General features: G+C 51.7%; 5 protein-coding genes and 3 pseudogenes across 5 annotated transcripts; 3 read left to right on the top strand and 5 right to left on the bottom strand.

The window, feature by feature from the left end:
• Positions 1 to 4,573: 4,573 nt before the first annotated feature.
• SAPIO_CDS4081 lies at positions 4,574 to 5,668 on the top strand (annotated as a pseudogene; the record flags this gene model as incomplete).
• Positions 5,669 to 9,331: 3,663 nt separating this feature from the next.
• SAPIO_CDS4080 lies at positions 9,332 to 10,885 on the bottom strand (annotated as a pseudogene; the record flags this gene model as incomplete).
• A 903-nt stretch (positions 10,886 to 11,788) lies between these two features.
• Positions 11,789 to 13,871, top strand: SAPIO_CDS4079 (putative chromatin assembly complex, subunit p90; the record flags this gene model as incomplete). Its single annotated transcript, XM_016786725.1, has 3 exons — positions 11,789 to 11,927; positions 12,061 to 13,383; positions 13,438 to 13,871. 3 exons carry the CDS (start codon positions 11,789 to 11,791, stop codon positions 13,869 to 13,871), a joined length of 1,896 nt encoding a protein of 631 aa, XP_016643701.1.
• Positions 13,872 to 14,884: 1,013 nt separating this feature from the next.
• On the top strand, positions 14,885 to 16,081 carry SAPIO_CDS4078 (uncharacterized protein; the record flags this gene model as incomplete). Its single annotated transcript, XM_016786724.1, has 4 exons — positions 14,885 to 15,045; positions 15,116 to 15,681; positions 15,747 to 15,864; positions 15,925 to 16,081. The coding sequence occupies 4 exons, from the start codon at positions 14,885 to 14,887 to the stop codon at positions 16,079 to 16,081; spliced, it is 1,002 nt and encodes a 333-aa protein (XP_016643700.1).
• A 271-nt stretch (positions 16,082 to 16,352) lies between these two features.
• SAPIO_CDS4077 lies at positions 16,353 to 18,476 on the bottom strand (annotated as a pseudogene; the record flags this gene model as incomplete).
• Positions 18,477 to 19,197: 721 nt separating this feature from the next.
• On the bottom strand, positions 19,198 to 19,839 carry SAPIO_CDS4076 (uncharacterized protein; the record flags this gene model as incomplete). The annotated part of the gene is made up of 2 exons (XM_016786723.1): positions 19,198 to 19,718; positions 19,791 to 19,839. The coding sequence occupies 2 exons, from the start codon at positions 19,837 to 19,839 to the stop codon at positions 19,198 to 19,200; spliced, it is 570 nt and encodes a 189-aa protein (XP_016643699.1).
• A 774-nt stretch (positions 19,840 to 20,613) lies between these two features.
• On the bottom strand, positions 20,614 to 21,532 carry SAPIO_CDS4075 (uncharacterized protein; the record flags this gene model as incomplete). The annotated part of the gene is made up of 5 exons (XM_016786722.1): positions 20,614 to 20,881; positions 20,937 to 20,970; positions 21,025 to 21,232; positions 21,306 to 21,383; positions 21,446 to 21,532. 5 exons carry the CDS (start codon positions 21,530 to 21,532, stop codon positions 20,614 to 20,616), a joined length of 675 nt encoding a protein of 224 aa, XP_016643698.1.
• A 1,147-nt stretch (positions 21,533 to 22,679) lies between these two features.
• Positions 22,680 to 24,643, bottom strand: SAPIO_CDS4074 (uncharacterized protein; the record flags this gene model as incomplete). The annotated part of the gene is made up of 8 exons (XM_016786721.1): positions 22,680 to 22,733; positions 22,797 to 23,158; positions 23,215 to 23,814; positions 23,877 to 23,945; positions 24,007 to 24,091; positions 24,220 to 24,230; positions 24,292 to 24,328; positions 24,380 to 24,643. The coding sequence occupies 8 exons, from the start codon at positions 24,641 to 24,643 to the stop codon at positions 22,680 to 22,682; spliced, it is 1,482 nt and encodes a 493-aa protein (XP_016643697.1).
• Positions 24,644 to 24,956: the final 313 nt, after the last annotated feature.

Here is a 24,956-nt window from a genome sequence, read left to right as displayed (position 1 = left end):
CATGATAGTTTATGAATTGCCACCACTACTGCATGTGAGGCTTCATGCCTGCCTTTTCCAGGAAATCAAGTAGAATCCTTCGAATATGCCGGAGAAGGTCGGGGTCCTGCCAAGCCCTAAAAGTTTTAGATCATGATCAAGCCAAGACAACATCAAATGCAGATGCAGATGGAAAAACTGATCGGACTTAGTGCAGGTCTGTACTCCGTACGCTGTGAGGTACGCATATTCGCACGATCGTGGATGGACAAAGTATTACATTCCACCCCGATCTTGATGATCTCTCGCTTCGTTTGAGCTTTGTTAAGATGGACGGGCAACACTGCCATTAGATGAAAAACCCTCACGTTCCACAAGCGACGCGTCCTCTTTCTTTCTTCTTGGCCCCCTTTCCTGCCCCCTTTGCTCTTGTTATCGTCTGAAGTCGCGGCTGCAGGTACTTGGTGGTTGCATGTTGTTTACTCGGCTGGAAGCTGTGAGTGGTTGAGGGTTGATTTTTGGAGGAGGAGGGTCAGTTCATGAGGGACCCAGCGACCACGGCTGCGACCCGAAAATAAGCGTGCATCCTTCTCAAATATTTTGAGTTTGCGGCGATGTCAAGACCCCAGGGGCCCACTTGACCCGAGGTCGTGATTGACTCGCTTGTTTATCATTCAAGTGAAGGTGGGAAATAGGAAAATTGAAACCTTGCCTTGCTTTGCGACCTCGGTCTTGGTGCTCATCACATCAGGCTACTACTGGTTTACCCTCTCCAAGTTTTCGCCCCTCACGGTCAACCGGAGTAGTTAGCCCGCGATTTTCAAGATACTTCGTAGGTTTCACTTTTCTCTGCCCACTTTTCAGTGACCTATTGGCTTCATTGTGTCCCTGTCCACCACGTTCTTTCTTCGCCAAGGCCCTAGTAGCGATGGCAGCCACTTGATCAATACCCTGTCCCAGACCCTCCTCTGGCTTCCTTTTCGGCTTTTGCTATGTGCCTTTCGTCATGATGGTCCACTCTTCCCGAGCCGGCACCGAATTCCGCGTCGGCTTAAACTCTGCGTGGATAACAGGGAAAAAGGAACAGGAAAAAATAACATGAAAAAAGGCCGATCCCACTTGATAGGGGAAAAACAGGCGGGGAATGTGCATCTGAGGATGACATGACCCTTTGTGATGAGCGGAACGGATTTTAAAGTCGGCGCTTCTCGACCACTAGTTTCGATAGGATTTATGCTGGGGTGTGGGTTGTGTGTGGGCTGGGAGGAAACCCGGCGGCTCTAGAAAGAGAACCCGCCGACCACTTGGAGGAGGACACGGGATGGTGTGCAAAACGTGGAGGAGTGGCAGTGGGCGCATAAAAAGACGGGGCGGACGAGGTTTGGTGTTTTGGCGAGAGCGGTTCCTGGGAGAGCTGAGCTGGCGTCAGGTCCGGGGGCGATCGTTCAAACGGTTCTGGTACCAACAGGGCCGAGAAAGGCCGTCGAGTAATAGCAGCGGTTATCGTGAGCTACGTCTGAAGGTGGTGTGTGGCGATGGCTGTTGGGAGGAGTATCAAATCAGATTAATCAATGGCAACATGGACTTGTCTGCTTCGTAGGTTCATCGCCGAACAGCAGAACCTTACTTCGTACCTGATTTCCCCCTTCACTTCGAGAGTGCATCGATGCCAGTCGTTGGCGGTCGTTGCTGTCGTTGCTGTCAACCACTTCACAGGGCAGCATCGCTAAAGCCGGGGATCAAAGCCGAATCAATTGGGTTGTGTAGCACAATGCAGCCCTTCGACTCTCTTTGGACTAGTGCGCAATAATAATACAGCGAATGCTGCCCTGTGAAGGATGAAGCATTGCGTCACACCAATAGCATCCTCTTGCGCTGCCACGACTCTGGCACACACCGCGACCATACCAAGTTCCAACCCACCAAGTAACCCACCAGACAGGAACGGGCAACTTCATGACCATTGAGCCCATCAATACGTCAAGACCAACGAGTAAGCTTCTAGTTTGCCCCACAGGAGCTCTATTGATCGGTTTGACGGATTCGATTTGGATGTCATTATTGCGAGACCTGGCATCAATCGAATCTACTTAGAATACCTAAATTTCACCTCAGCACTGAATGGAAGAAATAAACAAATAAGTAGAAATCCCGCTCTTATCCAGTTCTTGGTCTAAAACGGAAATATGGACATGATTCCAGAGGAGACGTAAGCCCGTCGTCTCAACTTCTCGTCGCCAGTTTCAAAACACTTCTTCCCGAGGCCGGATGTGCGGGACAAGCGACATATCATCGTCACGGAATTACTTGGTATATCTGGTAGTCTTAAGCGTTGCCCATCCTTATCGTGGTCCGTTTTCTGTTCTCCCTCTCAGTGTGGGTTGGGAACCAATGCGCGACAGGGTTCAGGAGTCCATCTCGCCACGAGACGAATGACGATGTGTGTGAGGAGACCCAAGGAGAGCTGGGCTCGATGCAACATTGAACCTTGCTGGTGTCCACATTGCCCTTGTCCTACTCTCCCCTCCCCCACCTCATGCCCTCATTGCCCACACCTTGCCCACCTTTGCCCCCCATTTGGGATGCAACGTTGAACGGCGTCATCTCAGCACTGATGTTCCCATTGTGTGTCGTGCCAATTCTTCCTCTTTTGTCACTGACCATCTGCCCACCTGCAAGTTGCAACTTTAAAACTCGGAGAGAACAGAACTTGAAGAGATGAAGAGATTTGGTACTCGTACGTCGCTGGGAAGTCGAAGTCGAAGCATTTGACGAAATAAAGTAGCAGACAGGGAGGCTTTGGAGATTTTGGAAGGGCACGACCACGCCACGCCAGGGCAGGCCAAACATCATAGCTTCTACTCTCTCCTGTTTTGCTGGTACATACGAAGTATCAATCCCTTCATTGTTGTCAAGTACTTGTGGTCTTGTACAAAGGTAGTCTTGTATCAATCAACCCAATCCTGGTAATTACGACATCATCAGCACCATCACAACAGGAAAGAGCTATGCTACAAAGAGAGAAAAAGTACTTCGTACAAGTATTATTTACTCGCTTGTCCTCCTTCACCCTTTCCCACCTTGTAGAAGATCTGAAAGCGATCTGGTCACACCTGCCAATTTCACGATTCAACTCTTTGACCTCTTTTTGCTTGGCTCCTTCCGATTGTCTTCATTTGCCCTGTGCTGTGCTCAGCTCTCTTCTGATCTCCTTTCATTTCGGCAATCCGTTCAAGCGTCTCTTCGTCGTCTGATAATCCTTTCATAATCCTCGACCCTCGATTCTCGCTCTTCAGCTCCAACAATCTCTTCCTTTTCGTTGCAGTTGTCTTCCCTCCAGCAAGCGCCGGTACACGTAAGACTGGTGGCACCCCAGGTCCAAATTCGATAGTCGGACGGACACCAAGACTTGAGCCCATCAATCCAATCCACCCACCGTTGCTACTACCCTGGCCAGGCCAGACGGTGCACCGAAAGCCGAAAGCAGGAACGACCCCGAACTAAAAAACCGAGCAATTCCTCGCCAAACAAGAAGAAAACAGCCCCCCAAGCTAAAATTCCAAAATACCCCTCAGCTCAGCTCGAATTGATTCCGTCCTTTCGTGCACTTCAATCGACGTTCAATATTAATTTGCCTCGTTCGCCTCAATTTGTGCTTGTATGTTCGAGACACACGCAACAGCAACCCGCTTCAATTCAACCAATTCAATCAATCAACTCTCCGAAGCTGGTCGTCCAGCTCAGAATCCAATATATTCGTTCTATTCCTCAAACATTCGTCGCCCCACACAATTGCCCAATTCGACCAAAACGTCACTGTCTCGGACCCTACCATGATATGATCACAGGGAGCCACTCCTCCGAATAACCTCGATAAAATCCCTTGCCTGTCGCTCGCCTCCGTCTCGGCTTCGGTGGGCCAAACTCCGCAAGACCGTCAACACGCCAGCGGTACTTCGCTCAAGACCCATAAACCGTTAGGCGACTCAACACTCTGTTCTAGGCTCTAGATTCTCGCGGAGAAAAGCGGCTCCCTTCTGCCCCCCGAAAACCTGAACGCCTCGGTGCTCCTGTCCTCCCACACCACCTGCCGCATATTGCCCATTTCGTTCTCGGGAGCTACCAATAGCCTCGCGCGCCTCGTCTGTTTATTCGGTGACCATTACGCATTTTTGTAGCTCTTAAAGCGATTGAGGTTTTCGTTTTCCGTCTTCTTTCGCCCTTTGAACGTTGAATCAAAGGGGCCCAAAAGCAACCTAATTCTACGACAACCGACACAAGCCCTTCCCATTCGAGAAGTTCCAAGAGAGTCGCGGTTAAGACACTCGGCGCGGAAGCATTCCCCAAGAAGAACTGCAGGAAACCAAAAAAGTAATTACTGGATCCTCCTGGACTGAGAGAAAAAAAATCGACGTGCAGGAGTGGCTTGCCTTACCTACCCACTTGGACCAGAAAACCCACGGGCCAGGATAGACCGCCCATCTCAATACATTCCTTTTCAGCTCCGAGACCCCTCTCACCCTTGAAATAAAGTCCGGCTGCTTCCCGCCCCAAAAAAGGCAAAATTACTCCCTCGCACCACACAACCACGACCATGCTCGATCCCCAACTACGAAGAGGACCGGTCGATTCTGCAGCCGTTTACACCCACTCGCGAACCCGAACCACGTCTTCCAACATATTTCCCCCGGCTTTCCCCGTTCAAGGCCCTATACCCATGCATCCCGCCCACGCCATGTCGCAACAGAACATGCCCTACTCGCGACGATCGCCATCCGTCAATACCTTCAGCACCTCCTCGACCATGCCTCCTCCTGCCGCCTACCGAACCTCGCCGACGACCGACCTCCGGAGATCAACTTCCTCTCGATCAGGTGGCGCGAGCCCCCGCCCTATAAGCTACGTCGCTGCTCTCAGGAGGCAAAAGGGAACCGTGTGGTGCGACCGTGCCCAACCCGAGGATCCCGCTCTCGCTGCACAGATGCGAGCCGCGAAGGCCAAGGCGAGCCGTGCCATGCTTGGTACCCCGAGGTTAAGCGGCGGATCTCCTACTGGCAGGACAAGTACTGGCATCAGCACCACCGGTAAGGTGGCCGCCAAGATCCGCCATCACGGAAAACCTACAGTCGTGGGCTACGCCTCCGGCGAGAACCATGTTGGCGTCGGCGGCGTGCCCCCCAGGTTGAGCGCTACCGAAGTTGAGGGCGAGAGCAGCGACGACGAAGACGGCATCAACAAGCTGCACCACCGTAGGACGGGAAGCAGCGGGCGCAATAGTGTTGCCAGTGCTCGACGGAATCTCGCCTATCGCACATCCGGCGGTCTCGGCAGTAGCCAGAAGCAGAGGAGTCCGTCCGGCACTCCCGAACGCGCGGGCAGCCTCGCCGAGGACCGGCAAGAGAGCACACGCACTGCTACCGCTACTGCTTCTGCTTTTACGCCGACTATGACTGGTCCTTCGGACGCTGCTAGTGCCAAGTCTCACAGCACCAGTACTAGCGCCGAGCGTGCCGACAACGTGGCTGACCTCGAGACCGATACAGCGCTAGCGAGCAAATCGAGACAACACTCTGCCCTGGTGCGGGAGAAGAGTACTAAGAACCCTACCGACCTCGCGAGAAGAGGGAGCGTCGATGAGAGGACGATGACCTTGTCGGCGGGCCGTTTGTACATTGCGAACCCCGATTAATCGGTACGATCGGTCGACGAAAACCCTTGCTATTGTCTTTCCCCCCCTCAGCATCAGCGACCAGAAGCGGGTTTTCCGCACTTCATATATACCATCGTTTTAGATTTCTCGTCCCTACGGCATTCGTTATTTATCTCTCTGCGCGGACTCAGCGCCTCTCCTCGACGGAGAAGAGTCTTCTCTCTTGACCAAATCATCTCCCCATCATTCTATCTATACCCTCGCTCGCTTTGAGCTACCAGTCACAATCGCTTTTTATCTCTTTTATTTTGTTATTTTTTCTTTCTTTTTCGGCTGCATCATCTCATATACCTCACTTGAAGAGGTTACCCACGCCTGCACAAGAATGCAAGAGTGGGAAGGAGCATAGAGAAGGAGATAGGGCGGTTTTTTTTGGTGTGCGTGTGTGCGAGCTACTTTTTTTACATTTGTTATTTTCCATGATACCCACCAAGGAAAAGAAACAAGAAGGAAAGGATTTCGGAAAGAGAAAAAGGAAAGGAACTATTAGTGGAGGATATTCCCCCTGGATTTGACCCCCCAACCCCTAAGAGGACTTGGGGCGGGTTCGTTTTCGAGCCACTCAACCTGCTCGGCTCTTTATAACATTCGTTTGGAGTATTGGAGTCTCTCGCTATCGTCGGCATATTTAGCGGTTTATTATGCTTTCTTTTGTTCGCGATTATTTTCTGTACTCTTATGGGGAATTTACATGGAGATGATGCATGGTGTCCGGGGAGAATATGACTTTACATTCGTTTTGAACTATTTTTTCTATGACTTGACCTATGTGAATTTGAAGACTAGCATATTTTGAAACATGAGCTGTTCCTAGTGAGAAGGATGCTGAGAGGTAACGAGTAGGTGAGCTGTGTTGTAAGATGGTGTAAGAGTGGTCGAGAGAAGCGGCGCTTGGGCTGATGGAGAAGGTCTGCAGGAAGTTCTTAGTCACTCACTACTTACTTACGGCTTGAATATTATAATATTTCCGCGACCCGGATACTTGCCTTGATGGGCTAGGTTGGGTCTTGGAGGGGGCAACCGGCGTATGGTAGCCTTCGGATCGAGACTGGGAGCCGAGGAGACGAGGGTCTTGGACCAAGAAGCGGGCACCTTGATGAGGATGAGAGAGAGGTCTGATTGCGCTCTTTACTACATAGGAGGCGGGCTTTGCGAGGCCCTCATCATTACCGTTCTTTTGGTCGCACACAAGTTGGTAGACTGCGCAGCCTGTTTAGATAGGTCTTATCGTTCGACAGTGCCTCCGAATCTTTGACCATGACAGGGCTCTGGTCCACAGTAGCCGTGAAACGTCTTCCTCTCCAGGAGAAGCCCAGCTTGCGACACAAAGTGTGAAATGCGGACGATAGTTTTAAAGTAGTCGTTTAGTTGCCCCTAAAATCTAGTACGTCTAAGGAGACCCCAACCACATAGACGTACGACGAAGGTGTGTATAAAACTCCTAAGCCGAACCCCCCACTCTGTCAACGGAGCGATTCATACCACACCGTCCTCAATCTTTATGACCTCCATTGGTCTCCTCTGTAGATCTCCTCTGTAGGTCTCCTCCAGATCTTCTAGTCCGAGTCTGGGGGCGTCGGCGGGAGGCAGGACGGACATTTGCCTGGAAGGGTTCCACAGTCAACAGTGCCCCAGGTCTCTTGTGCACAACCACGTCCGCAATAGATTTCACCGTAGCGCACCGTGTGTCCGCACTCAGGGTGGGTGAATTCTATATGGGCGCACATGTCCTAGGGTGGGAGATTCACGTTAACGTTTCGCCCGAGCAAGGTAGGAGAGGCTGGTTGGGCTCTAATGTCTTGTCGGATCGTCACTTACTGTTGGCTGTCTTTATATATATATATATATATATATATATATCGTAAACTGGGGTAGAAACAAATGAAGGATAGTAATATAGAATGAAAAACCAGTAGATTCGAAAAGGTCGGATAAGGTGCTATCTCGTCGTTTGGAATAGGCTTTGGTTGAAGGCAGGGTGGGATGGGAATGGTGCTTCGAGACACCTCCCGCCTCCATCAACGAGGAACGCGGGTGATTTTATACGCAGTCGCATCCTTTTCAAGCCTCGAAAATGATCTCGCCTATAGTCACAGGTGGTGGCCAACGATTGATGCGACGAAAATTCCGATAGACGAACCTATTCCCACTTACATGAATGTTGGTTGGCTTCAAGATGTCGTTCATCGACGTATCTTTAACAAGCAGACAGTGGCCGATAGGCATCAATTCAAATCAATCAACAAGGCGTTGGACAGACAAGCACTTGTTGATATTCACCATTGATCAATTGATAGATCATTCAAACTTCTGAACAGCCAGGCGATTCACAACGTGACTGTGACTCAAAACTCGAAACTCGAAACTCATCGCCAACACGATCAACGTAGCACCAATTGACCTTTTTCGATTTTGGAAGCTTCTCGCTCACAAAAAAGGTGAGTGAGTCTAAGTAGGACTTGTACGCTCCGGAGACCCGCATGTTTCCCCTCCAACTTCGAGACTCTGGGCCGATTTCGCTTTTCTTTCACTCTTTACCCTTCACCTTTCGCCTCTCAACCTCACTGACAAGTTAGACGCGAACATTCCAAGAAACCATCAAGATGGCGCCAGACGTTTCGATGCCGGACTCGGCCGCTGAAGAACCTGTTTCTTTGAAACGGATAAACCCAAATGATCCCTATCGCGAGGCTGTCAAATCTTGGACATTGCCTCCCGTCGAGCTTCTCAGTAAGAGCCACCCCAATAATTTCGATTTGAAAACGATCTCTCAGTTGGTAGTTCAGTAAGAATAAAACAACTCGATACCGCCTCATCGTCTTTGTCTTTCCCCAGTAATCCGCGAGTTTACTGACGACAATTTCCCTTGTGTCAGAATATCAGACGCAAGGCAACAGCGAGTCTTTGCACATGTAGGCGCCCAGTGCGATTTCAACTATGTCTTTCCTTTCTGGTACTTTCTGGGAAAGGCGGCTTCGAGAGCTCTGTTCGAGGGCGATTCCCTACTCGAGATAATGAATTCCGTACATGTGAGGAACCGTGAGTTTGTGGGCTTCATGAATACAACGCACAACGTGATAGCAAATAAGATAGGGCTAGTCAAGGTTGTCGAGGTTGATATCAAGAGGCCGAGACAGGGTGAGCCTGTGCAGATGTTTTAGAAGCCGGTAAGAGGGCTTATTACACAGAAAATCAAGGATTGTAAGTATTGATTCAAGGTCTCCCTCTCCTGTGGCTAAACAATTAATCAAATATTCACACCCACTCCGAGGGATCGAAAACCCAATTCCCACATTCTGATTATTCACTTCTATTACACAGGAGAGCAAGGCTTAGTTAGTGTCTGAAAGCAGCTTTTGTTTCATGTCTGGTCGTCTACTCTTCTCGCACCGTCTCATCTGCTCAGGCCTAAACGACAATACACTACACTATTAATGTGGACCTAGCTCTGTAACCCTATCGACACCCGATTCGAGTGTATTCCTGCAGTATTTTGGGTGGGTCGGCCGTGAGTGTGTTGGAGATCTAGACCGTGGCTGGTTTGCGACGCCTTTCTGGATCTGTGTGAATTGGAATCCAAGATCGCAAAAGAAAGTTCAAGTGAGACTCTGTCTAAGGCGCCCATTTTAGTCCCTACTCCCTCTAATCCCCATTCTCCGATGTCGACTCTCCCTCAGGCAAATACAGAACCAAAAGTTCCCTCCCCTGGACTCTCTTCGCCGACTCCCTAAAGATATCGACTATCCCCGGATCGAGCCGCAGACCGTCACGAAGTTGGACAAACAAGCGCGGCCACTGAGAACCTGGATTCTTGGTACATCCAGGAAGGGGCTCGCCTAAGTACCCTTTGTACTTGACGGAGTAGTTGATGTAAATTCTGAAGGCAGAACCGTGCCAGATAAGGAGCTTTGCAAGTTTCAACTTGGGCATGGCTCCGATAGCCCGCGCGAAGGCTATGAGCAGCGGTTCCAAGACCGGTGTATTGGGGACCGGGCGGAGAGAATATTCGAGGTCGTCTTCCTTGTAAATATTGCTCTGCTCCGAAAGCATTCGCCTCGCGTAGGCGAGCGCGTCGCCGTCCTCGCTAGGGTGACCGTACCCCGGTGGCCAGTACGATGGAGCGTCGGGCGGCAAGGGTTCGTTGGACGGGTGGCTTCCGTCCCCGCGGTAGAGCCGCTGTCCCGAAGACGTGCCAAGGGACGTGTGTATCTTCATGCGCTCGAGGAAGTCCCAGCGCGGAAGCGGGGTTGTCTCGGCATCTTCTTCGTCGGCGCGCCAGAAGAGGGCTGGGTCTACAGTGCCGCTGTAGTGAAACCGGCGCAGGTTGAGAGAAATGTTGCGCATGGCGGCGCAGAATGGATCATACGTGAGCGGGAAGTTTAGGTTAGGTAGGCGTTGGTGGTGGGGCTGCATGTAGCCCGCGGTACGCAATCTCAGGACAGCTCCGTCGCGGAAAAGCGGCAGCTTGCTATGGCGACCAGCCGGGATCATGGCCTCGATTGCTTCGGTGCGCATCTGTTCGAGGAGAGGTAGCCAAATCCCCGGCTGGTAGAAGATCCAGCGGGTGTGGACAAGGTTCGGGCAGAGCTTGGACAGCCGCGCCTGAGTTTCCAGCGCGATGTGTAGGGGCACAAAGCTAGGCAACCGGCGCCTGGAAATTTTGCGAGGCGTCATGTCGAGACCGCCGACGCAATGCAGGAGCGGCAACCGAGGGTGTTTCTCAAGAGCAATGTACGCGTATTCGGGAATTCGTGCCGTTTCTGACGTCTCATGCTCAAGGTAAGTGGCCTGAATCCTAAGATCAATGGCTGCCGTGTTTGTAGGCCAAGTTGCGAGGATATTGAAGAGACACCTGATGGCGTCTGTGAAGGCGCGATTGTCTTCCTTCATGTCCTCTGCGTTGACATAGTCACCCGTAGAATTGGTTGCCTCCTTGGAAGGTGGTTTGATGTGGGCGGGAAGTTCGACGGTGTAGATGATGGATCTGATGCATGCCGCGCGGCAGCTGGTCAATGCCGCCGCACTTGAGAGGACATCCATGGAGAGGGAGGAAGTGGACCTCACTTCGATTCGCTTGAAGGTATGGATCTCGACCGTGTCCTGCCAGGCGCGGGAGACGGTGGCTAGGAGCGGCCATTTGGAACGCGGGATATCGCTGAGGATCATTTCCCGGATTTCGGGGGGTAGACGATCCATGGTGAAGAGACGACGATTTATGGGCTATGGCTTCTGGTCTTTGGCTCAAGCTTTTGGGTGTTTGGGAGGGGAAAAAAAAAAGAAAGAAAGAAAACTTTGCCAAGGTCAGGCTGCGGTCTTGAAAATATCAAGGCATCAATTTTGTTTGGCAAACTTTGCGCCTGCCTGGGACAAGTTGATTGTTTGTATATGACCTTTAAATCTTGAACTAGAGCTGAACGTTCACCGGTGTTATTTACAATCCACAGCTCTAGTAATTGCACCTCCCCTCCGCGATTCATCCGGGATACTGGCGGACTAAGGCCCCGTCAGATCGGCTTTGCTCCGACTGGCCAGTAACGGCTTGGGTGGGGTGGAGGGCAATGAAGAAGATGATTACATAAGGATATTCCGGTACTTTAATAATTTATCCGATGTATAAACGCATGTCCAATCAGCTTCTTAAGTTCGGGGCGGCGCGAGACACGACAGGGTCGCGTAAAGAGCAAAGGGCAATGGACGGCAGGAACGAGCAATCGCGTGTGGTCTGTTAAGTGCTTCTCTTTCTCAACGACAAGACACCCTCGAAGACTCGATTGAGATCAAGCTCTGTTCACCCACGCCTTCAATTTTCCTCTCAGTTTTTGAGACCGGATATTGACTCTAGTCTTGGGGAGGGAATATCTTTTGGTCCAACTATTCAACACTCTCTTTTCATCCGAATCACCGCCTCTCACTAAATTGGCCAGATCTCCAAATCCCCTATTCACACCATCGAGCTTCCTTCGAGACGCACACCAATTCGTTCAATCCCCAACCGACCGCCGCTGTTGCCCTCATCAAACTACGTCGCGATATCCGCCGAATATTTCAAGGGAAGGTGCCAACGAAGCCAGGCGGCAGCGTATCATGCCGCTTTTAGAAATGTCACCAAACGTGCAAGAGATGGAAGGAGCGAGGAGGAAAAGGACCCACGAGGAATATTCTTCAGAAGACATCGTCATGAACGACGTCTCCTCTCTTAAGCCCTGCGAATTCAATGGCGCCATCAATCCTCCTAATCGTGAGTAGCACCCTTTAGCCCAATATCCGTTTTACTTTGCTTTTTCTTTTTTGTTTCCCCCGACTTGGGACACCAACTGATTGAAGACATTTTTCTTCCTTTACCTTCTAACTAGCTCTTCTTCCAACTCCAGATATTTCGATTCAATCTCCTCCGCGCCAAAGAAGTCCCGAGTCATTAACTGACGCCGGAAGCATCACCCCACCCAGACCCAGCCCTTCACCCAGCCCCACACCCACCAAGAACAGAGCTACCTCGCCGAGCCCTCTCCCGAATTCCATGGCCCCCGGAACGAGTCCGACGCCGAAGAACGGCACCGCAAATCAACCACCCGCCAAGCGGAAGCGGTTAACAGCCGCCGAAAAAGCCGCCAAGGCCGAGGAGGAAGCGAAGAAGAAGAAGGAAAGGGAAGACCTACGACAGCAGAAACTAGCGGAAAAGGCCAAACAGGACATGGAGAAGCAAATCGCCAAGGCGGCCAGGCAAGCCGAGAAGGCGAAGAAGGACGCCGAAGAGCAGGAGGCGAAGGCGGCGAAGCAGCAAGAACGGGAGGAGAAGAGGAAGAAGAAGGAAGAGGAGGAGCGGAAGGCGCGCGAGGAGAAGGAAAAGAAGGAGAGGAGTCAGCTTAGGCTGCAGTCTTTTTTCAAGGCACCTGCTACGCCGAAGAAGCCGGCTGCGGCTACACTGGGTGCGGTGGATGCGAAGGCGGGGACGGATGGCGGCACGACTGCTTCGACGACGACGACACCGCGGAAGAAGCCACAGAGCGAGTACGAGCGGATGTTTCAGCCTTTCTTTGTCAAGGAACATGTGCGTATGGCACCGACCTCGTTGCCGATTGCCGATCAAGAGACTCTCGAGGCCAAGTCGAAGATTCTGGACGAGTACGTGAACGGACATCGAGGTATCGACGTTACCGTGAAACCATTCAATCCAATCGACACGTTCCATCTTATACAACCGCCGAATCGAACAGGCAAGATGCACCCGCCCGTGAGAGCCCTCATCGAGGAGCTACACGACAATTCGAACGCAGGCGCCCTCGCGAAACTCCGATCGATCCCAATGAAGCTTCTCTGCTTCCGACAAGACGTACGGCCGCCATACTACGGTACGATTACCTGCCTCCCTCACCAATTCGGACCCGCCCGTCTTCGAAGAGCGGCCCGACGTCCAACGCAGAGGGTCCTCGATCTGGAATACGACTACGATTCCGAAGCGGAGTGGCAAGATGATGAGCCTGGCGACGATCTGGATGACCTCGACGAGGAAGAGGAGGACCTCGAGGATGAGGATGATATGGATGGGTTCCTTGACGATTCGGAGGACGCGGGCGTGGCAAGGCGGATATTTGCGAATACCATGGAACCGGAGAGTACGGGGCTTTGCTTTGAGAATGCACAAGGTGTTGGGCCGGTGGCTAGCATGCGTGCGCATCGTATGGAGATTATTCTAGGTATGCTGTCTAGGGCTCACGAGAGATGTAGGACTCTTCACTAACGATCTACAGGGAACCTCGACCAAAACTGCGGCATTGATCCCTTCTCGACACAATACTGGGACCCCGAACCCAAGCCTAAGAGCACAGCGTCAAAGGGCACGATGCCACCCCCCGCCGCTCCAACCAACGCCTTCGAAGCGCTAGGCACCAAGTCCGCAGCGACGGCAGCGACGACGTCTTCAAATACCAACGACAACGCCTCTGGTGACGCGGATACCAAGACGGGGAAGACACAGGCGCAGATCACGAAGCCGGAGCTGTTACCGGCCTTCAAGAAGGCGGTGATTGCGAACCAGAAGCTGAGCAAGATGGCGATTGTGGAGGTGTTGAGCGTGCAGATTGATGGGTTGACGAAGGCGGAGGCGAAGGTTATGTTGGAGTATGTTGCGGAGAGGAGGGGGGCGGGAAGGGCGAAGGTTTGGGAGTTGAAGGATGGGAGGTGAGAGGTGGTTGCAAGCCTCTCTTCTTCTATTACATATATGTTGATGATGGCTTCCAAGTTTTTAATGTTCGTGGGATGGGTTAGGGAGTATAGGGTTTCACATTCATGTCTGGTACACTCTCGTGCCAAGATCTGCCTACTAGATGTTGTGCTAGAGGCTGTCGTTGATGCATTGCAGCGGATTAAAACAAGAGATGATATCGAAGAAACGGTTCTTTCTGGTTCGTTTTATATGGCTTTTCTACCTGATCAGAGTGACAGTTTCTGGCCGAGGAACAATTGGAGGATGCACTTGCGCCACTGATCAAAAATACCACGAAACTCGGGCACTGGCGTCAGCTTTCCCGCCTTGCAATCTCAACCCAGATGCCATGCCGCATTTAAGACTGGACATCAAGCGATTGCGCTACCCGCCACCTCTCATGATGACGCGACGACTACGTTCAGCTAGGCTATTTCTCGCTACCTGTCAATTCCAGGGCGTGGGCTGTAACGCAGGGGTTACCATCTCACCCTCCGCTCTTCCTCCGCTCCCGCGTGAGTTACTCGCGAACCGGATTGTGAACTTGAATATAATTAGAGAGCGCGTTTGTAAAGAGGTGGCAGAAACGCTGACGACCAGAGGTTTAGGAGAAGCCGTAGGTAAAGCCGCTCTCGAGGTTTAACAGCGATATTTTTGGGCGATCTCCATGAAATGCGGAGAAGGGAATGCGGAGAAAAGAGCGAGCTTGGGCTTGGGTGTAACAATATCAATGCATCAATTGAAACAAACCCAAAGCAGCGAAAAGCTACCCAAGAACAGGCCCAAACGCAACCAACCTAAGAAGAGGCCAAAAAAAAAAGCGTTGAGGATTTGACGAAATAGCTGCAGGTGGGCAGCAACTTCCCGTTTCACAACATTCTCGTACCAGTCTGCATTATTCGTTCTGCTTCAACTTTCTTAGACCACTCAGTTTCTCATCTTCCTTGGACATTTCAAACTCATTTGACCTTATTGGGAAATAAATAAACAAGATGGCATCGACTCAAGGACCGGTTACAACTAGCGGCGAGACGTCAGAGTTGAGCGTCAAGTATGAGACGCCCATGGGTCTAGCGCACGGAACGATGCAGGCGTTGAAGGATAGAATCAAATTACACTACGATCTCGCGAGCGACTACTACCTTCGGCTCTGGTGAGTTTTTCACTTCCCGCGTAGAATAAGAACTCAATTGATCGGGGGGGACTGAAACGAGACGCAAAAGGGGCGAACACATCCACCATGGCTACTGGCCAACCCCCGAATCCAAAACCTCCGAATCAAAAGAACAAGCCCAAATAAACCTCATCCGCCTCCTCCTAACTAGCGCCTCCCTTCCCCCGTCCCCGTCCCCTTCTCCCCTCCGCGTCCTAGACGTCGGATGCGGCCTTGGCGGAACGAGCCGCTACTTAGCCACCACGTTGGGCTGTTCCGTAACTGGCATAACCATTTCGCCCAAGCAGGTCGAGATGGCCACGCGTCTAAGCAAAACCGAGGCCGAGAAGAACGGGGCGTCGTCTGCGGTTGATGCGGAGGGGTTCATTTCCTTGGGGGGAGAAAAGGGGAAGGTGAGGTTCGTGGAGATGGATGCTGAGAAGATGGATCGGGAGTTTGAGGGGAGGGGGTTCGATGTTGTTTGGATTAGTGAGGCGTTGAGTCACATCCCTGGGAAGGACAACTTTTTTGGGAATGCGTTTAAGGTGTTGAGGGAGGGGGGAAAGTTGGTGATTGCGGATTGGTTTAAGGCGGAGGGGTTGGAAGGGGAGAATGCTGATATCAAGGCTATCGAGGGTGAGTATTTTCAGTTCTCTCCCTCTGATCTGTGTTGAGGATCTAGAACTGATTTGGGCATTAAGATGGCATGCTTCTCCCGCCGCTGCAGACGCAGCAGGGCTATGTCCAGCTCGCAAAGGCGGCTGGTTTCTCCGTCGTTTCGGAGCCGAAGGATATCAGCAACGACGTCAGCAAGACATGGTAAGCATAAAAACCCAGGGGCAAAGCAAGGGCAACCCGATGCTAATGCGACCGTACTAGGGACATTTCCTGGTCCCTCGTCCAGAACCCAGCTCTCTGGGCCTTCGCCTTCAGCCAAGGTCGCGATGGCATCGCGTTCCTCCAGGCGTTTAGGGCGATGAGGAGGGGCTACGCGAATGGGAGCTTTAGGTATGCTGTTATGGCCTTTGTCAAATAAGACACCTCCTCCTTTCTCTCGAGTTCACGAAAAAAAAGTAGAGTTAGAACGGGAGAGATGGCATGAATAGATGGTCAATTATTCCAAAAAGAAGTGAGCATTTCGCTCGTCTAAGGAAGACCCGGGTTGGGTGAAAAAAGAAGGAAGAGTAGTATACATAATCCGTCATCGGCGTCTCTAATTCATCTCCCTAAACATATATTAAACGCCAAGGATGCCAACTGGGGAAAGCAAACGGGAAAAAAGAGAAAGTATCTGAGCTCGTCTTGGCTCATCTAAGCATATAGGATAAGTCGGGAAGACTCAACACCACGCGTGCGACAGCATCTTCTTCCGCCTCTGTAAGCTCCTCCGTCTCACTCGACTCATTATTCGTAACACTTGCCGTCGCTACGGGCTTCCTTCTTCCTAGGCGATCAAAATCACCAGATGTAGAGATATCAGCTATTCCCGATGTACCAACAACTGGACTCTGGGGAGGAGGCTGACTCGGAGGAGAAGACGGAAAAGATTTCTCAAGAGGAGAAGAAGTCATTGATCCCGTGTCCGCCGGAATTGTAGGCTCTGTAAATCTCACACTAGGCTTGGACTGGGATCCTCTAGCACTTCCGTTCGGTGACGAGACAGACGCTGGTTTCGCCGTCGGGGACATGGCAAAGTCCACGCCAGAATCAGGAATGGACGTCGAACTCTGACCCCAACCGCTGGTATTGGTGGATGTTTGCGGCGAGGACACCATCTCGCCCCATTCATCATCGTCTTCGACAGGCTTCGCGGTAGTTGTGATTGTCTTCGGAGTTATGGGAGTCGAGGACTTAGGTGTGACCATTGATCCATTCAAAGCCTTCGTCGATACAGAAAGGGGCGACGGTTTATGATTGGATTTAGGTGTCGATCGGAACTGCGTTGGAGCAACTGGCATCGAAACAGGCCGACTCCTTGAGGGCTTAGCAGCCCCGTTCATCGAAGTCCTTGTCGCAGAGATCGGCACAAAAGCAGGAGGTATATCAAGACTCAATCTCTGCCCACTCCCCTTCCTCTCATCCAGCGACGCCCTCTTCCGATGCAAAAAGCTCAAATCAACCGGATCGCTACTACTCGACTGATCCCACCCGAACGTCGCCGCCGACCTGCTCCCAAATCTCCCGCCCCTCGCGCCCCGCCCGGCGCCCACCACAGAACCCTCCTGCATCCATCGGCGCACGATGGCAAACGTCTCCTCGCTGATAGCTGAGCCGCGCCACGAGACGCCGCGGTAGTTTTCGTCGTCGCCGAAGTCGTGGAGGCGCGAGGAGCCTTGGCGGGAGAGGCGGTACCAGGCTTTGCGTTCGGTTACGGTGGAGAAGTTGAGGTCGGGGTGGTCGGGGAGTTGGGCGGGGACGGTTGTGGAGGGATCGGTGGCAAGATTGTTGAAGAGGGTGGGGATCTGAGACATGTCGATGTCGAATTTGGGGGGTGGTTCGCGAGTAGCTTGAGGGGAGGGAGGGCCGTGTGGAGAGGGGGGTTCTAGGATTTGGGCAGGCTCGTTGTCTCCGGTCTCGAAGTCCTCGGGCCAGTCCTCTTCGTCTTCATCTCCGTCCTTTTCTTCTTTTCCATCTTTTCTTATTCCATCTCTCTCCTCGTCTTCAGTTTCTACATTGTCGGAGCCGGTCGCTTTCTTGCGGGGAACGGGAACGGCAGGCGGCGGAGCGCTCGTAGCCTTTTTCGCGATGCCATCGTACATGTCGACCAACTCCTGCACCTTTGACACCTGTCGGGAGCTTTCGCTTTGCGGATCGGGGGAAATATTTCTGTGTTTGGGTACTGAAAGAACGTCGTCATGGGGACCGTCTTCGAGATCGGTTTCCGGAGAAGGCGGACGGGAGTCATTCGGCTCGGGGGCAGCAGTTCGATTCTCTACCGCATCAAATCTACCGTTTTCGAGGGTGGGAGGCCCGGGTAACGCAATATGTGTGGCATCCGAGGCTTCCGTATGGTAATGGTCCACAGCCGGCTCGTCAACTGGGCTCAAACCCCTCTGTGCGTCGGCCTTTTTCGTGTCCTCGAAGGACGAGTAGGACACCTCCGTGGCCCAAGGATCCGCTTCCGGCGAAAGCGACGAGAATGCCGACGTGACTCCAGTCCCAGTCGTATACGCCCCGAACCCGTCACTCCGGTCCTCAAAACCATTAGTCTTGGGCTCGTGCGTCGAAGAAAGAGTTCCATGGTCGCCGGAAATCCGCGTATCTGTCACACCCCAGCCGCCAAAACTATCGTCGCCCCAAAGCGAGTCGAACCGCACGGAAGGTGGGAACGCAACGGCGGTGGCGGGCGGAGCGGCGGGAACCTCGGGCGGGTGTCTCTTGGACGGGTCCTCATCGACGGTTGTCCAAGGAGAGCTCCAGGGATCGTCCATCTGTCGCCGAGGTTATTGCTCTCATCTCGGGGTTCGGGATCGCCCTCCTTTTCGTGGAGGAGTTGAGGAACGGGAGGGAAGGGCGTGGAAGGTGGAACTGCGGATTGGTGTGCTCGAGCTGTCGGCTATTTTGTGATAGGCATCTTCGCGGCGGAAAGGGAGCTTGGCGGGGATTGGATTTGTGGAAGTTGGGCTTGAGTTTACGATGAGTCGGTTCGATTCTTCGGGGTGGAGATGCAGGGAGAAAAATGCTGCTAGATTTTGAGGCGAGAACCGGATATCATGGGAAATAACGGTTGATGATGGTGATGCTTTTTTGATCAGGGGAATCAAGATTAGATCGACGGAATTTCGATGGAGGTGTCGAGTACCTTTGTACCTTTGTACCTTTGTACCTTTGTCCAACTTTCAGTCACGTGTGGGGACGGTGGCCGCACCTGTCCCCCGTTCCGGGACGTCGCCGAGTTTCTCTTCTGCTGGGTATCGGGCATACGCTCTTCCCGGACCTTCTTCAAGTCCGCCGCGTGCCCCCCCTAGCCCTACCCGATCTCCATTATTACCGGGTCCAAAGCCGATTTTAAAAAGCGCAAGTCAAGCCAGGCTCAAGACAACACTCCTACTCTATATAAACAGCCTAGAGTTAGATTTTCAATAGACTCTCTATTTGTGACGGGCTAGATGCCGTTACAGTTATTATACAAGTATATACCTAAACCATCCTCTAACTAAGCTGGGTTGCTAGATTCCGAACTTGATCAAGGAGAGCCTGGTCTTCTCTCCCAGCATTCTTCAACACCTTGTCCAAAAGGTGGTCAACCTGCAATCCGGCCGCGGTCGGTGGGTTTCCTTGTGCTGTCTGTATGCGCGAGACTTGGAACTCTAGGAAGAACTTGGGCACCTTTATAGTAAGTGGTCCTCCGACTGACCGGATGCCGGCCTCCGTGGCGAGGTAGACATTGAGGGTATCTTCGAATTTTTGGAGGTCAGTGTCAGCGAGAGGGGTGGCCGCGGCAAATTCGGTGAGCGCAAACTCTAGGGGTGTGAGGTTGGAGTTGGCGAAGTTGACGTCGGAAAAGGTGACGCCTCCTGAGGTTACGTCGGGGACGCCGGAGAGTGTCTGTACTCCAGTGTTGCAGGTGACCGCTCCTCGGATAGCTTCCACGGAGTCGACGACGGATTCTGGTAGGACTTCGTTGCCGATGACGAAGCAGGCATTGGCTTGACGGGGGTTGATGTGCGGAGCTGCATTTAGAGGTTAGTATCACCACACATCAGCCAATCTATTCAGATCACTAGGGAGAGCCAAGCCCATACCTCCAAAGGCAATACCAGCAGCGACCAAGAGTGAAATTGTAAGATGCATTTTGGGTATAATACGGAGACGCCCAAATATTAAAGCGGAGTGAGGGCGCAAAGGTAAAGAAAGAAAAGATAAGAAAAGAAAAGAAAAAGGCCTTTCCTGAAGGGCACCTGAACAGACCAGTCTGTAGGACAAGCTAAAGCTAACAAAAATAGAGGAAGGGAAAGATGATGATGATCCAAACAAGAATGGCGAAACTGATCTTCATGAGCAGGCGGCTGCATAATAAATAGTTGTTAATTGATGGACATAATCTACGCCAAGCGATATCGTGCAACATATATCCAGGGGGGGAATTTGGGGGTTGGTTTGTGGGACCGGGGCTCGAACACTCTGAGTCTCAACATGCCTGCCTGTCAGGAGGTTGTTGTTCCTTGGGACGACAAGCCAAAAGCGCACACTTCATATTTGCAGGCGTGTCCTGTTATTTACGCCAAAGCGTCAAATTGTCAGACGAACAGGGGAGAGCACATTGTTAGGGAAGGTTAACCGATAATAGTTGGGGCAAGGTCACAAATATTCTGTTTCACAATAGTAACATAATGTAGCTTCTGTGGAAGTCGCAGCCCCTGGCAGAAAGTTAAGAAGACTTTAGTAAGAAATGGTAGGAATTAATGGCGCACTCAATTACAGCTTTGAAACCAGAACCGCGTTATATAAAGGTATTAATACAGGTTCTACGTCGTCGATGCATTATTCAACGCTGCGACAGGCGTAGACTAAGCTATATTGACCAGATCTCGGGGCTGGATGGAAAGCGAACCTTCGAAGTTGCAGTCAGATGAAGAGGCCAAGTGCTGCAACCGCGGCGACTCCCGGCCACCACACTGCGATTTTGCAACCCGAGTTTTCGGTGCTGGGTGCACTAGCGCCGGTCTCAGCGCTCTTCCCTCCAGTGGTACCAGCTGCGGGTTGCGAGTCGCACTGGGTTGAGTCTGCCTCGGGAAGAGGCGTAGCAAGAGCGATGGGATGGAATACCAAGTCCGTCGCGTCAATCGGTGCGGACCGGGTTACGAGGCCAGTTCCGAGCTCCTCGTCGTCGGCGCTAAATACAGCAGTGCAACTTCCTGTCGTGGCGGAGGGACAGCCGGTAAACGTACAGTCCATGATACTCTTCTGGGGCCTGTATGCCATCTAAGTTGGCTTAAACTTGTCGAGCGTGAGACTAGGGGAAAGGGTGTGACTTACGGGATACCGGTCTCTTCTTGATAGTCCGTGCTAAATCTGAACGCTGCAGGCCGAGGCAGTTAACATGACAGACCCAATTGATATTTTGATATTTCTTGCTGGCACCGGGGTTCTCCTTACTGCTCCGGCCGATAGTGAGCGTCACGGTAGGACATCCCAGCCTCTGTGTCTCCTTACACCGGATTGCAACAACAGTCTCTTGGTTGGTCTACGACTCGTGCAAGGATTAGCAAGCTGCGTTCCAAGTTGAATCATTCCAACGCGGGCATGCTGATACTGACAATAGTTTGAATGACTGCCTCCTGCCCCGAGTAAAATTCCTCGGCATTCTCGGGGTCTACCATGGGAATCCACATTGGCTACGAGTTGAACGTTAGCAAAAACAGCGGTCGCGTGATTCGTCGCGTCTGGGAAGTTCTACCATTGTCGTTTGCTGGGCAAGAACCACAGGGACGACCAGTGCGCTGAGGGCCGCAAAAGCGACAGCGGCGGAATTGTGCATGCGCATTTTTAAGGTCGAGTTACTCGTCAAGGAGGTTAGCAAGGCTCGTGGATCGGAGACCAGAACGAAAAGGAACTAAGGGGGGAAGAAAAGCGAATTTGATGGAGATTTTTCAGTCAATCTTGACGGTGCTACCCCCAGAACCGTGAAATTGATTTCCCGCCCTGGTCACCAGCGTTACATTGCATCCGTTGAGCACAAACCAAATTCGAAGCACAGTCAAATTGTGGTTGGGTTGTGCGACTCCACGGGCCCAGATCATGACCTGTTAGCGTGCCGGGAACATGGCTCCCATGGCTGCATTTTTCGTGGGGACGCAACTCCTTCAGCCTAACCTTCTACGCGTAATCCGGTGTTCTGTTTCGTCCAAACTCTTTGAAGAATTTCGGGAGCAGGAACATTACCCTACATAATATACGAAATACCACCTTAGACCACTCTTTGGCTAGGCTCCTCGCAGGGCTGAATAAAACTGCTAACGCGTAGACGTGGAACAAAGAAAGCCGAACCAAACTTTGACGAGCTTCGAGAAGTCAAGGCCAAGAGTTTCAATCAAGGCATGTCCGTTTCCAAAACAACAGATTATATTTGTATGTAATACTACTACTGTGGGCTATATTCCGGGCCCCGGTGGTGGCAGCGTGCGGCGAGTCTCGCCGCATGGAATAGCGTTTGACTAGCAATCGCCAAAGCGATTTGATACGATCGCACTCTGAGAAAGTGGCGGGCATCAGCCATTCACTCAATCAACGACATCAATGATAGCCCGCCCTCAGGGCCTGGCGATCCGCTCTAGCACGAGACCAGATCCTGGAGCCCTAAGCATTGATCCAAGTGTAGCGCACGAGGTGTATCAAGGAATAGACAGACCAAATTGATCCGCCGACCGACTGCGAAGTATAGACAAGAATTACAGGCTTATGCCTAAGTATTTGATCTAAATTGTCTCAGTGATGTACGCGACCGCATGTCTTCATGAAAACACATCGCATCTCACCGAAACTAGGGCAATGTTGACAAGGAATCAGTTATGGCCAAATTGAAAGCATTAATTTACAAACTGAGTCTCTTATTACAACTCTACTTAATAGTGTAACGAAGCATGAATCTCTTCTCTCTTCTTCAGACCCCCTGAAACAGCCGGCAGCCTCTCTCAGGCTTGATTCCTATTCCTCATCAAAATCTTGAACTCGGAGTCCGGCGAAACCTGAATAACCAATTAGTCTCGCCGTATTCCCTTTTCCATGCCATTTAGTTATTTTGCACTTACAAGAGCTTCAAAAGCGTGATTCGTGGGTGCTTCGGGACCTGCTTGCTTGAAATCGTATTTCCGTAGAAACTCGGCCATGGCGAGCTTAATATTGAGGTGGCCAAGATACCGCCCTGGGCAAGCGTGCCTGCCATACCCAAAGGATAGGTCGTCTTTCCCAACGCTGATATAGAGGTATTTGTTCTCGTGGCCAGTAACTTGCCGCTTCTTGTAGAATCGCAACCCGTCAAATGTGGACGCGTTCTCGTAGTGAGAGTTATCGTGGTGAATGGAGTACGTGTTCACCTCGAGCTTTGTGCCTTTGGGAATGAACGTTCCGTCGGGGAGTGTCATGTCCGCTGTAGCAGCGCGTTGGAATGTGCCTATACCTCGTCAGCATGCGTTCACATCATAGAGAGGGAGACGGGGAGGAACTCACTCAAATCAGCCGCTGCCAGGCGTTGGCTCCCCTTGATGAAACTGTCCAGCTTTTGCATCGCAGGAATCGCCTGCTTCGTAAACATACCATTTTCATCAACAGGTACAGACTCCACCTCCTCACGAAGGATGGGGATATACTCGGGATGCATGACAAGATCGTAGAGAGCCTGCACAGTCGAAGCGAAAGTAGTGACGGTACCAACAGCAACCAAGGTCATCTGGAATAGCACCTGTTTCTCCAGGTCGTCTTCCATATGAGCGTCCTTCCCCGAGCTCAAGTAGTCTAACATTGTAGCCGGGCTGTCGATGTTCCAGCCCTTCCTCTTCCTCTCTTGCATGCATTCTCGGACCCTCTCGCGGCCTTTTACCCACTGCCCGTTGATGGCGGCTCGCTCTGGCAGGAAACGGTACACGAAGGGGCGCATCCACGGAGGCCATTCCTTGAGGGCACGAATGGTGTCGAAAACGGCGAGGACGTATCCCGTTGAAGCATCTACCCATTCTTCATCGGCGCATGCGCTGGTGCCAAGGAACACTCGAGCATTGTTGGTGCCGATGAGTTTGAGGATCTTGTCGTGGATAGCGACGGGTGTCCAGTCTGAGGTCGCAATCAGTTTGTTAGTTTGGCATTGAGCACTGGCTTGGGGAGTAATATCTCACCTTTATATTCCCCTACAATCTTGGGCATGTTCGCTCTGGTCATCTGGTTCCAAATTGGTGTAAAAGCCGCTGTCAAATTGATGTGAGTTTCTGCGTGACGTGGTTTATCTACCGAGGGTCTCAGACTCACGAAGCGATGCTGTCAAGTTGGCTTTAATTGCGTGAATAACATATTCAGGAGGACCTCCAAAGTATGTGTAGTCCACTTGCATATCCTACGTCATGTTAGTCTTCACTCATAGTCGAGACATCGAATTCCCCTCTCATGCACATTGTCGATGGACACTTTGAAACTTAGACTAGGGTGACTCTCTAGGTCGTCGAGAAACCGCGTTGGAATGACCACCTTGATACCTTTGGAAGCACATTAGCACCTTAGATTTCGCCTATGTCCTGTAGGGAGCCGCCTCCTCACCATCTCTTGTGTCCATGCCATAGACCTCGTCGGCATACTAAGAAATGTTAGAATCCACAGTCGCTAATTCTCAATCTTGGGCAGATACCTTGTCATAGCCCTTGAGCATAAGCTCTCGTGGGCGATAACAATATTCAAGAGCGCGTTCTCTTGAACTTCGAATCTCTTCGGCCAGCAGAATCTTGACCTTCAACTTCTTTCGGCGAAACCATCGGACAAATGAAACTGTCACAACGACTGCCGTAATTGAGACCACGATGGAGGTAGCTGGGGACTCAGAATCCAGTCTTCGCAATTCGCTGGCCAACTTCGACACAACAGACTTCAAGGTGTTTGTGCTAAGCAAGGCCATGGTTGCGGATGAGGAAAAAGATGGAATCTGATAGACTGATGATGACACTTGTGGCTCTCTGTGGTGGTAGATGGCTAGGCTCAAGAAATGGTTGACTTATTTTCGAACCAGCCACAAGAATTGAATTGATAAAATATAAAGAATTAACCTTGATAAAGGAGTACATTCCTTACTGCTCTTCTGGTTCCATCCTCCTTCGTGGCGCCTTCCTGCTGGCCATCCAATCTCCGGCCGCTCTTGTACAAGTTCGGCTGTCCAGCAGTTCGGTCATCCCGGCACGGTGATAGGAAACCGGAGTCCGGGACCCACCAAG

Source organism: Scedosporium apiospermum (assembly GCF_000732125.1).
Source record: "Scedosporium apiospermum strain IHEM 14462 chromosome Unknown SEQ_SAPIO_0090, whole genome shotgun sequence".
Taxonomy (NCBI): domain Eukaryota; kingdom Fungi; phylum Ascomycota; class Sordariomycetes; order Microascales; family Microascaceae; genus Scedosporium; species Scedosporium apiospermum.
This window is presented reverse-complemented; position numbering and strand designations above follow the sequence as displayed.